Source organism: Rhinoderma darwinii, chromosome 4 (genome assembly GCF_050947455.1).
Source record: "Rhinoderma darwinii isolate aRhiDar2 chromosome 4, aRhiDar2.hap1, whole genome shotgun sequence".
Taxonomy (NCBI): Eukaryota; Metazoa; Chordata; class Amphibia; order Anura; family Rhinodermatidae; genus Rhinoderma; species Rhinoderma darwinii.
This window is the reverse complement of record NC_134690.1, coordinates 183,021,212-183,034,592: the sequence shown is the minus strand read 5'-3', so window position 1 is coordinate 183,034,592 and position 13,381 is coordinate 183,021,212. Positions and strand designations below refer to the sequence as shown.

Here is a 13,381-nt window from a genome sequence, read left to right as displayed (position 1 = left end):
GGAGCCGGCCCTGAAACTTACCGCTCTCCTCCCAGACGTTCCTGCACTGGGGGCTTCTGTCATCTCTGTTCTGTCTGTACACAGAGTGACTGCAGCGGTGACATCACGTCGACAGTGCATCACCACCGCAGCTAATTACTGGTCTCAGCTGAACTAGCTGAGGCTATTAATAGGCTGCAGCGATGGTGTACAGTCAACATGATGTCACCGCTATATACAAACAGAGAACAGATCTGACGAGAGCCCCCAGCGCAGGAACGTGTGGGAGGAGAGAGGTAAGTATAAGTTATTTCTTTTATTTTAACTCCTCCTGCTGCTTCAACAAAATGTTTAATTTGTATTCTGGACAACCACTTTAAAGGCTATGCCCACCTTTGAAATCGTTTTTTTTTTTTTTTTTTTAAATAATCGGTGTGTTTTGTGCAACTTTCTAAATAAATACTTTTTATTAAAAGCTATTTTTACTTTTTGAGATACAGCTGCTTTGTATTCTGTATACAAAGCAGCCGTATCTAGCGCTGAGCCCTGAATCCGTCAGGCCAGTGGGACTGATGGGTTCAGTGTCAGCAGGTCCTATGTCTCTGACACGCAGGATCCACCTGTTATCGATCACATCTAAGTTATGAACCGTCGACACGCAGGACCCGCTGACACTGAACCCGTCAGTCCCACTGACCTGATGGACTCAGTTCTCAGCGCTAGACACGGCTGCGCTGTATACAGAATACAAAACAGCTGTATCTCAAAAAGTAAAAACAATTTAATAAGGCTCCGTTAACATGTGCGTCAGGGCTCCATTCAGCCAATCCATCTGAGCTTTTCGTCAGAACGGAACCCTGACTGAATCAATAATGTAGTCGACTGCGCTTTTGATTCCGTCAAAACGACGGAACCCTTGCACAACGGAGACAAACGCAAACCATTTGCACCGGATCCTTCACCAATGAAATCAATGGTGATGCAAACGGAAACCTATGGTTTCCGTTTGTTTCAGCCAGGGCTCCGTTCTGACGGAAAGCTCAGATGGAACGCCTGAATGGAGCCCTGACGCAGATGTGAACGAGGCCTTAAATGTAATTACAATGTTGCACCAAACACACTGATATTTATAAAAAAAAATTAAACAAAATGTCAAAGGTGTTCATAGCTTTTCACGTAATCTGAACAGGGTTTAAAAGGACAACAAAAGGTAAATGTGCACTATGAAGGCACTGAATTCTGTGCCCATTTGACATTTATTAACACCTTAGTGCCTTTCGTGCCACCATGGTGCCCATTTGCCACCTATTGCTCCTTTTGCGTCCTTCTGTTTGGAGGCCCCTTGCTGCCCATTTACTGCCCCTGTAGCCTTTAGCACTTTTTGTCACAGAAGAGCAATAACGGGGCAAGAAAATGGCAAATGGGCATCAAGGGGGCACTGAATATAAGGACACTAAAGGGGCAATAAGTGGCAAATAGGCACCAAGGTGGCACTGAATCCTATGTCCATTTGCCATTATTGCCCTTTTTAGAACCCCATCAGTTCCCACATTCAGTCAGTGACTTACCTGCTGGGCTTCCGGCAAACGCTTCCTGTTGGAGCTGGAGATGCCCTGGAGAAAACTTTCCCTCTGTGTCTCCACAAGCCCTGGAAGCGCAGTGTCTCCTCCCTGTCTTGCATCCTGAATGATGTAATCACGCCTGTCTCGTTATTCAGGATGCAGGACAGGGTGAGCAGACGAGCGGTGGCCTGGGCGCGGGGCAGCCAGTATCAGGTCGGTGCAGTAAGTGAGTGGCACCTGACCCGCTGGCATCCCGAGTAGTGGCCATGGCACGGGGCATGTACTCCCAGTGGCGCCCCCCTTACAGTGCGGCGGGCGGCACCCTGTGCAACCGCACTGGTCACACGTACCTAAGGCCGACCATGCCTGTGCATAACAGATTGCTTCACAGCGTACCACACATCTATGGATAATTGTATTATTTACCGCATTATTATACCCTCTTATTACACCCTGATGTATTCCACACAGATTACATATACCCCCACATTATAACTGAAATACCAGTAATAATTCAACAAAACTACTACCAAGCAAAATCCATGCTCCAAATGGCGCTCCTTCCCTTAAAAGCATTACAGTGTGCCAAAACAGCAATTTACATCCACAAGTAAGGCATTACCATACCCGGGAGAACCGCTTAACAATTTATCGGGTAAGACTCTCCAGTGGCACAAGCTGGTACACCATATTGTGCGGTGAATAGGCAGATCAGTGGAAAAATTGCAATTGCGCTTTTATTTCTGAAAAACATCTGTGGGGTCTAAATTCTAACTACACTCCTTGATAAATGCCTTTAGGAGTGTAGTTTCTAAAATGTGGTCACTTTTATTTGGTACATCAGGGGTTTTGCGAATGCGACATGGAGTCCGCAAACTATTCCAGCAAAATCTAGGCTCCAAAAGTCAAATACCACTCCTTTTCTTCTGAACCCTCCCATATATGTAAACAGAAGTTTATAACCACATATGTGGTGTTACCATACTAATGTTGGGGGGCTTTTTCTTCATTATTCCATGTGAAAATGAAAAATGTTGACCTAAATATGCATCTTATTGGAAAAAAAAGTTACATTTTTCATTTTCATGGCTTATTTCTAATTAAATCAGCAAAAAAAACTTTGGGGTCAAAATTCTCACTATACCCCTAGATGATTGCTCGAGGGGTGTAGTTTCCCAAATGGAGTCACTTTTGGGGTGTTTCCACTAAACTAGTACTATAGGGGCTCAGAAACCATTCCAAAATCCAAATGGTGCTCCTTCCGTTATGAGCCATACTGTGTGTCAAAACAGCAGTTTATTACCACAGATGGGGTATTGTTCTAATCGGGAGAAATTGCTTTACTAATGTTGTGGTGCTTTTTCTCCTTTAGTCCTTCTGGAAATGAAAAAAATTAGCTAAACCTACATTTTCTTGAAAAAATTTAGATTTTCATATTCACAGCCTACTTCCAATAGTTTCTGCAAAACACCTGTAGGGTCAAAATGCTCAATATACACCTAGATAATTTCCTCAAGGGGTGTAGTTTCAAAAATGGGGTCACTTATGGGAGGTTTCACTGTTTTGTACCCTCAGGGGCTTTGCAAATGTGACATGGCCTCCGCAAACCATTCCTGCTAAATTAGAGCTCCAAAAGTCAAATGTCACTCTTTCCCTTCTAAACACTGCCATGTGTCCAAACAGCCATTTATGACCACGTATGGGGTATTGTATTACTTAGGAGAAATTGCTTTACAAATGTTTGGTGCTTTTTCTCCTTTAGTCCTTGTGTAAATGAAAAAAAAAATTGCTAAACGTACATTTTCTTTGAAAAAATGTGGATTTTCATTTTCATGGCCTACTTCCAATAATTTCTGCAAAAGACCTGTGGAGTCAAAATGCTCACTATACCCCTAGATAAATTCCTTGAGGGGCGTAGTTTGCCAAATGGAGTCATTTTTGGGTGATTTCCAATGTTTTGGCACCGCAAGATCTCTTCAAACCTGACATGGTGCCTAAAATATATTCTAATAAAAAGGAGGCGCCAAAATCCACTAGGTGCTCCTTTGCTTCTGAGGCCTGTGCTTCAGTCCAGTAGCACACTAGGGCCACATGTGGGATATTTCCTAAAACGTCAAAATCTGGGCAATAAATATTGAGTTGCGTTTCTCTGGTAAAACCTTCTGTGTTGCAAACAAAATGGATTAAAAATGAATTTCTGCAAAAAAAAAAAAAATGAAATTTGTAAATTTCACATCTACATTGCTTTCATTCATTGTTAAACGCCTAAAGGGTTAAGAAACTTACTAAATGCTGTTTTAAATACTTTGAGGGGTGTGTTTTTTAAAATGAGGTGACTTATTTTGGGTTTCTAATATATAAGGCCGTGAAAACCACTTCACCACTGAACTGGTCCCTGAAAAAATAACCTTTTGACATTTTATGAAAATGTGAGAAATTGCTGCTAAAGTTCTAAGCCTTGTAAGTCCAAGAAAAATAAAAGGATGTTAAAAAAAACAATGCCAATCTAAAGTAGACATATGGGAATGTTAATTAGCAACTATTTTGTGTGGTATAACTTCCTGCCTTATAACCAGGTACATTTAAATTTAGAAAAATGCAAATTTTTGCAATTTTTTGCAAAATTTTGGTGTTTTCTACAATTAAATACTGAATGTATTGTACAAATTTTGCCAGTAACATAAATTCCAATGTGTCACGAGAAAACAATATCAGAATCGCTTGGATAGGTAAAAGCATTCCGACGTTATTATCACGTAAATTGAAACATGTCAGATTTGAAAAATGAGGCTCTGTCAGGAAGGTCAAAAGTGGCCACAACGGGAAGGGGTTAAAAATATATGAAATAAAAATGTACAGAGCCAAACACAGAAGGTTAGTTATGACTGTTCAATAGAGCAAAACATCTTTCTTATCGCAGATTTGTTGTCCCAGAGATATTTAGTGATGACGACACATAGCAGTTATTGCCAGGTTGTATGTAATGTATTGATTTGTATAAGCAATGCTAAATTGTAACACAGACTTCACTCTATCAAAAACTATTATTTTCTGAATGGATTTTTCTTATTGCTAACATATATTCCAACATGTTTCACAGCTACATGCGCAGATTGTATTCATTCACATCAGCCCCTGAAACCAGTTTGGCTCTTATCACATACAAACACCTGGGATAATTTGCAGAAAAAATACATTTAATCGATGTATGTTTTTATTGTGTAAAAGAAATCCAAACTACCCAGAAGAAACTTGTGTATAAACATAAAAATTCCGTACAGATGTTCACCTCATCTGACTCAAGCTCTAATCCCAGCGTCCAGGGAACTAGTGTTACCGCCTAAGCCACCATGCTGTCCGTCATCTGAAATAGATACCTCCAACTAACATATGCATAAGGATGAAATCCAAATATCAAGCACTGCGATATCATGCCCTCTGTGACTTGAAAGCAATGGCCCTTCTTTCCAACACAAATACAAAGGTTTTGCCACAAAATGTGGTGGGGAAAAGGATAAATATGGCACTCATGGTGTCTTTGCTTTAATAAACCTACTATAATGTTAATTTAAAGATTCCACAAGGAATAATGTCTAAACTGAAAATCTGTGTTGTCTTTATTGATAATCCCAAAAATGTTTCATATTTTAGCCCATGTTTCAATGTAATTGATTGGGTAAAGTAAAACCACAAGGCAATATGTCCTGATATGACTTTGTTTCAAATGTAACAAACATTTAATGAAAAAGCAGCTTCACACCAACCAAGAAAATCCTTAATAATAAGATACCACTCATTGTCTCTAAAACTTACAGTATGTGTCACGTTTCACCTTTCCCATCTGCCATGTTAGGAAATATAGGAAATACGGTGGGTTTATCATTAAGGCTATCTCAAAGGGCCGTAAACGGCCGAAAAGCGGCCGGTAAGATCGAAAGCAGAACGCCTCCAAACATCTGCCCATTGACTTCAATGGGAAAAACTGAGTTCTGTTCCGATGGGCCGTTTTTTTACACGGCCGTTTTGAAAAATGGCCAAATAAAAATTGCCTGCGAAAAAGAAGTACATGTCACTTCTTGAGCTGATTTCTGAGCCATTTTTCATTGACTCTATAGAAAAACAGCTCCAAAAATGGCCGTAAAAAACGGCTGAAAATCAGGAGCTGTTTTCCCTTGAAAACAGCTCTGTATTTTCAGACATTTTTTCCTAAGCGTGTGAACATACACTCAGGGTCTGTCCGCATCAGTGTTTGCCTTCCATTTGGGCTCTCTCTCTTCCGTCAGAGGAAAGTATCGTTTCTGTTTGCGATACCATTGATTTCAATGGTATTTTTTTGGTTTCCGTTTTTTTCCCCCACAGAAACAATAGCGTAGTGTGCTGTGCTATTGTTTCAGTGAAAAAAAACAAAAAACAGAAACCTAGCGGAACGGAAAACCCCAAAATACCATTGAAATCAATGATTTTACAAATGGAAACAATACTTTACATTTGTCTTTCCGTTCATCTGTTCCTCTGACAGAACAGATGAATGGGAAAGCCCAAATGGAAGGCAAACACTGATATGAACAGGCCACAAAAGTACACATATATAACCTATGTTTACTTCTTTTTTTTTTTACTTCCATTTTTCTTTCCTTTAATGTATTTATTTGTACATATTATAGTCTATTGTTAAAGGGAACCTGTCCATAGGTTTTGAGCCACCAAACCACCTGCATGGCGTTATGCAGCTGGTGTTTAGTATTCCAAACCTGCCTACCTCAAAACAGATGTTTAGGCAATAATCAGTAAAGTAAATGACACCTTATCAAGATGAGCCCGGGAGCAGGCACATGCGCATTGTGCACATGAAGACAGTTCACTGCACATGCGTAGATAAGTAAGGTGTACTGTCATTGGTTTCATTTGCGCAATGCACATGCTCCGATGCTGCCAGACTACTTACTCAGACTTCTTTTGGTACATTTTAATTTTCTTTACTATCTATTCCCTAAATGTCCGTTTTTGAGGTAGGCAGGTTTGGAACACTAAACCCCAACTGCATAACGGTACGCGACTGGTTTATTGGCTCCAAGCCTAGTGACATGTTCCCTTTAACAATAGACTCTAATATAAACAAATAATTAAAAATGCTGTAATAGCATAGATTCAACAATAACAGCAATCAAATGTATATAATTAAAGGAATAATGATATTACTTGCAGTAGAAAATGCCCATGATGCAGCACAATTCTTTTGATCCAAAGGTCTATGGATATATTCAGGCCATTTATATGAAGATATGAAAAACAGCGGGAATTCTTCATCCGGAGAAACGCGATGCTAAAGACAAAAGATTCATTGTTTAGAAGGTAATAGTATGTAAGAATAAAATATGCAAATAGAGAAGATACTAGAAGCACTGAAGCGCTGCTTTTGGAATAAACAAACCACTTTGTTCACTGAATGCTGCCTGACTTTGAACTTTGTAAAATATGTTTATACAAGACTGCAAGTGGAAATATATCAACTATGTACTGAAATTATCGTCTTATATGTATATGGTGCGTAATATGGCCCAGTCTTCCTCATGGCCTTCCCATTATGGAATAGTTGGACATGCAGTGTTTCAAGGGCATCTCCCTTTTTGTCTTGTGGAATATCTAACATTTCTGTACCCTCAAAGTATTGCCTGTGCAGGTGCCACTACACCAAGGTGAGAAAACATGGCTGAAGGCCCTTGAACTTGCTTGAACTTAGAACTGTAAATTTACGGATACCAGACATTCACGATAAAAGTGAGCTGAAGCTTTTTCCTGTTGTCTTTCCTGTTGGATTTATCCTGTTATCACAAGACTATGATGAGTGGCGATTGCTATGGGGCAGGGAGAAGAGCCTGCAAGATGGTGCAGACACATGATCTGATAGCACTATACTGAAGAATACTATATTACAGAGTGAGCCACAATTTTCCTTGAATTGGCTAGTTTAAATAGCCCATGTAACCAACATTGGAGTTCAGCACTGATAGCGTGGGACAGCCAGGGACGGCCTTAGGTTAAATGGCAACATTTCTTTTTACCTCCCTCCCATTAGAAAACATGAGTAGACCACCTGATTATATGATCTGAACCAGTGTTTCTTTAAACTGAGGGGACCTCATCAATGAGTTGCCCCTTAGTTGTAGGGGAAGCAGGTTTCACTGATTTTATCATAAGCTGCACCGGCCTTTCTCTGGCTACAGCAGATTTTGGTTTAGCAACAGAATACACTCATTTTGTACTGTGTTCCGGAAATAAATGAATTGAGTAATAATTTAAATTTTGTCATGGACTTCAACCACCGGAGGAGAGGCCCAAGCCTCACCATATTCTGATGGATGAGACCTCAGGATATAAAGTTTGAGAAGCCCTGATCTAGACTAGCCTTAGTCCTTCAGTCTACTGCAAACCAGTCGGACCTCAATCAAACAAAACTTACTTTACCCTAGGGTTCTATAGTGATCTCAATTTGGTTTATTAGAACCACTGGAGTGTTTTGTGTGGTAATATAGGCACTAAAATGCACTTATAATACAGCAGTGTGAAGGCAGCTTACAGTAAGTCTCTTGATGGACAAAGATATTGACTAGCAATTTTTACCTTTTCATGACAAAGGGTCATTGATGCCCCTGAGTCCAGGTCAGGCGGTAAAAACTGCACATTCACCTTATTCTACAGGTTGATACGATTACGGTGATACCAAATTTATATGTTTTGTCTTATGTTTTACCACTTTTTAAAAAAATAAAACGATTTGCTAGAAAAAAAACCAATGTTTTGTGTCGCCATATTCTGAGAGCCATAACGTTTTTATTTTTCCATCAATATAGTTGTGTGAGGTCTTAAATTTTGCGGGGCCAGCTTTAGTTTTCACAGATACCATTTTGGGGTACATGCAACTTTTTGTTTACTTTTTATTTAACTTATTTGGAGAGCTTAGGTTACCAAAAAACAGCAATTTGCGTGTTTGATATATATTTATTTTTACGGCATTCACCGAGCAGGTTAAACGCTATATTGTGATAGTTCAGACTTTTACGGACTCGGCAATACCAGTTATGCTAACTTTTAATATTTTTTAACATTGCTTTAGTGAAAAAATGGGAAAAGGGGTGTTTTTTGAACTTTTAATATATTAATTATTTTTTTGGAACATTATAAAAAAAAATATTTAACAGTTTTTATTCTTTTTTTAATAGTCCCCCTAGGGAACTTGAACCAACGATCATTGGATAGCTTGCATGATATATGCAGTATATCGTGATACTGACAGTCTCCTTTGAAGCCCTGCCAGGCAGGGCTTCAAAGGAGTAAAAGATGGCAGACCTGGGGGCCTTCATTGGGCCCCCAGGCCGCCATGATAGCCATCATCACTGGCCGATCCCGTTGCAGGGGGGGCGCGATGGCATGTTTGAGGGTGCGCCCCCCTGATTCTAACAATTTAATTGCTGGGGTCGCGTCGGAAGCGCTCTTGCCGGGGATTCCGCTCCAGGAGTAGCCCATGATGTCACTTTCCAAATACAGATAGTGATGTCAGGGGCTTCTGCAGTAGCAGAATCCCCGAGAATAGTGTCGGCCAGGGATTCCGCTCCTAGAGAGAGCCACTGACATCACTGTCCAAATTAACATCAGGGGCTCTCTCTAGTAGTGAATCCCCGGCCAGATCAATCTGACTGGGGATTCCCCTCCTAGAGGGAGCTTATGTGGTGCTATCTAGAGGAAGGGGGGGGGGTGCGATGCTATCTACAGTGTGGGGGTTGTTCTCTACAGGGGGTAGCGCTATCAGCAGGGGGGTGTCACTACCTACAGTGGGATGGAGAGAGTTTATATTTATTGCTCAGATTCTGCATTTTTTTAAATAAATATCCCACATGTGGCCCTAGTATGCTAATGGACTGAAACACCGGCCTCAGAAGCAAATGAGCACCGAGTGTATTTTTAAAAAAAAAAAAAATATTTGAATATGTTTTATACACCGTGTCAGTTTTGAACAGGTCTTGTGGGGCCAAAACAGTGGAAACACCCCCAAAAATACACCATTTTGCAAACTACACCCCTCAATGTATTTATAGAGGGGTATAGTGACCACACAGGTTTTTTGCTGAATTTAGTGGAATTAGGTTGTGAAAATAGAAATCTAAGGCATAAAGGAGAAAAAGCACTCCAACATTTGTAAGAAAAATTTTCTGAGCCCAGCAATACCCCATATGTGGTAATAAACTGCTGTTTGGACACACAGCGGGGCTTAGAAGGGAATGAGCTTTTGGAGCTCAAATTTAGCTGGAATGGTTTTCGGGTGTCATGTCGCATTTGCAAAGCCCCTGAGAGACCAAAACAGTGGAAACACCCCAAAAGTGACCCAATTTGGGAAACTACACCCCTTAGGGAATCTATCTAGGGCAGGGGTCTCGAACTTGGCCGGGTAAGTGGGCCACATATAGAAAAATGTGAAGTTGATGGGCCGCATTACTTTCAAATTTGATACATTACAAAATTATTGTTAATCAATTAGTTATTTAAACTACTATAACAGTACTACATTACTATAACAATACTATAACAATTACTATAACAATTACTATAATAATTCTACATTACTATAACAGTACTACATTACTATAATATTACACTACTATAATAATACTACATTACTATAATAATACTACATTACTATAACAGTACTACATTACTATAATACTAAAGTACTATAATAATGCTACATTACTATAATGCTACATTACTATAATAATACCGCTGGGTTTAAACTTAACGGAAATTTGCGAGTTTTCTCCATGTGCTTATTTTATTAATCCAGTTTTCCAGTTAAAGTGTCGCTAAATGCAGTCCGGGGGCCCAGTTGGCAGCGTTTGGCAGACACACGAATGTCTAGATTGGGCAGTCTCTTTTTAGATAGCGACACAGAGCCCTCTGCAGATCATGCCACAGTGCCCTCTGTAGATACTGCCACACACCCACCTGTAGATAATGCCACAGTGTCCTCTGTAGATAATGCCACAGTACCATCTGTAGATGCCACCTCCTAGATACTACCACAGTGTCCTCTGTCGATACTGCCTCAGTGCCCTCTCTAGATACTGCCAAAGTGCCCTCTGTAGATACTGCACAGTGCCCTCTTTAGATATTGCCACAGTTCCCTCTGTAGATACTGCCACAGTGCCGTCTCCTGGAGGAGCCCCTGATGTCACTGTCCATATACTGGACTGGAATGTGATGTCAGGGGCAACCACAGTGCCGGTGTCCCAGAGCAGAGCACTAGTATAGGCTCTGCTCCAGGACTCTGGGGAAGCTACTGACATCTGTGTCCATATATGGACAGAAATGTCAGGGGCAACGCCAGAGCTAGAATCCCAGGCAGAGCGCTAGTAGCGCTCTTTCTGGGACTCCAGCTCTGCAGCTCTGCTCCTGACATTACGGTCCAAATATAGACAGTGATGTCAGGGCAACCCCAGTGCCGGAGACCCAGGCAGAGCGCTACTAGCGCTCTGCCTGGGACTCCTGCTCTGCTCCTGACATCACTGTCCATATATGGACAGTGATGTCAGAGGCTTCCCCAGAGTCCCGAAGCAGAGCCTATACTAACGCTCTGTCTAGGACCCAGGCTCTGGGGAGGCCCCTGACATCACTGTCCATTTATGGAGAGTGATGTCAGGGGATTCCACAGAGTATCGGAGCAGAGCCTATACTAGCTCTATGCCCAGGACTCCGGCTGTGAGGAAGCCCCAGACATCAGTGTCCATAAATGGCCGGAGGCGGGTTCTTATAGACTTCCATACATGGCAGACCATGAGGTTTCACAAGCGTTTCACTGCTGGCCGGCAACAGGCGAGTGTCAGCTGTCAGGGAGAGCTGATCCCCCTGTTCCCGGACACTGTCGGTTTGGACAGTGCTCATCGGGAATGTCTCAGTAACTGTACGTCCTGGTGCGGGAAGTAACCCCTCGCCAGGACATAGTTTCGTCCTCATGCGGGTAGGGGTTAAGGAGGTATGGACAGGCTGGACAGTGCACTGCAACACAGAAGAGCAGGCTGTTAGAGAGAGTACATCCAGGGCCTACCATCAATATCTCGGAAACTCTGCTCTTTGCAGCTAGCTGATATGCTGAGTTACATAGTTGCATAGTACGGTTGAAAAAAGACACGTCTATCAAGTTCAACCAAGGGATGGGAAAAGGGAAGGTAAAAATTTCTACATATAGGAGCTAATATTTATTTGTTCTAGGAAATTATCTAAGCCTTTTTTTAAACCATCTACTGTCCCTGCTGTGACCAGCTCCTGCGGTAGACTATTCCATAGATTCACAGTTCTCACAGTAAAGAAGGCTTGTCGTCTCTGCAGATTGAACCTTTTTTTCTCCAGACAAAGGGAGTGCCCCTTTGTTTTTTGAGGGGGTTTTACATGGAACCGAATTTCACCATATTTTTTGTATCTGCCATCAATATATTTATATAAGTTAATCATGTCCCCCCTTTAGTGGTCTCTTTTCAAGGCTAAATAGGTTTAATTCTTTTAATCTTTCCTCATAACTTACATTCTCCATGCCCCTTATTAGCTTTGTTGCTCTTCTTTGTATTTTTTCTAACTCCAGGGCATCCTTTCTATGAACTGGAGCCCAGAACTGAACTGCATATTCTAGATGAGGCCTCACTAATGCTTTGTAAAGTGGTAATATTATATCTCTGTCCCGCGAGTCCATGCCTCTTTTAATACATGAGTTCTAACACAGCTTCACCTTTTTAATGGGAAAGTGAGGTACCCTCTGCAGTCGCACAAATAGCACGCCTCTAAGGCCGGCCCTGCCTCAGAATGCTATTGGTGTTAAGCATCCTGGCCATGTACATGCTGAATAACATGATAATAATTACTCTGCTGGCTAATACTGGTAAATTTTGCCTAATTAAAAATGTCTGTAATGTTACTTTTTATCTTCGTCTCTAATACGAGGATTTCACACTCTCTTAGGCCTTATTCACACGAACATGTCCATTTGACGCACGTAAAAAATGCAGCGTTTTTCTTGCATTGCAGTTCCGCATGACATCCGTGTACATTGCCTGTCTGAGTTTTTTACGCGCGTATGTCATCCGTATGTCAAGCATTTTTTACGTCAGCAAAATAAACTGAAGGAGGTGTTTTTTTACCTAATCATTTCTTTAGCAACTGTTGCGTGAAAAACGCATGGCACACGGATGTGCGTCCGTGTGCTGTCCTTGACTTTCACACACCCATTGACTTTAATGGGTGTGTGATGCACAAAAAACGCACAAGTATAGGACATGCAGTGAGTTTCACACTGCGGACACACGCTGCGTGAAAAACACTGTATGTCTGAATGGCCCCATTGAATTGCATAGGTCCGTGTGACGTCCATTGTTTTAACGCACGTAACATGGACGTGAAATATGCTCGTGTGAATAAGGCCCTAGTGTTAGGCCACGTTCACTCGTGGCAGAATTATTCCGCTGCAAATGTTGGTGCAGATTCGGGGCAATAACGCAACGAATCTGCAACAACATTTGCATATTTGACAGGTAATTCAGACGTTGCAGATATCACAGCGGACTTGCCACAGATTTCAGTTTTTGCATTGCAAAGGCTGAAATCCGCAGTGAAATTCCGCTGCTTATCCGCAACATAATGTGCATGCTGCGGAGGGAAAGTTCTGCACCGCAGCCTAATTTTCACACAGTTATTTTCTGCATTGTCTGGACTAAGTTTCCTAAAAATGTATAGAAACAAATTTAAAAAACGGCTGCTGCAGACTGTACGCAGTGGAATTCAACAGCAATTCCGCCATGTCT

At 41.4% G+C, this 13,381-nt stretch overlaps 1 protein-coding gene across 1 annotated transcript in view; it reads right to left on the bottom strand.

Annotated features, from left to right (window-relative positions):
• TINAG (tubulointerstitial nephritis antigen) overlaps positions 1 to 13,381 on the bottom strand; it is a 101,995-nt gene that overhangs the window by 38,854 nt on the left and 49,760 nt on the right. Inside the window, exon 5 of the mRNA XM_075863680.1 lies at positions 6,741 to 6,864. Within this exon, the coding sequence (XP_075719795.1) occupies positions 6,741 to 6,864 (124 nt within the window). The remainder of the gene's footprint in view (positions 1 to 6,740; positions 6,865 to 13,381) is intronic.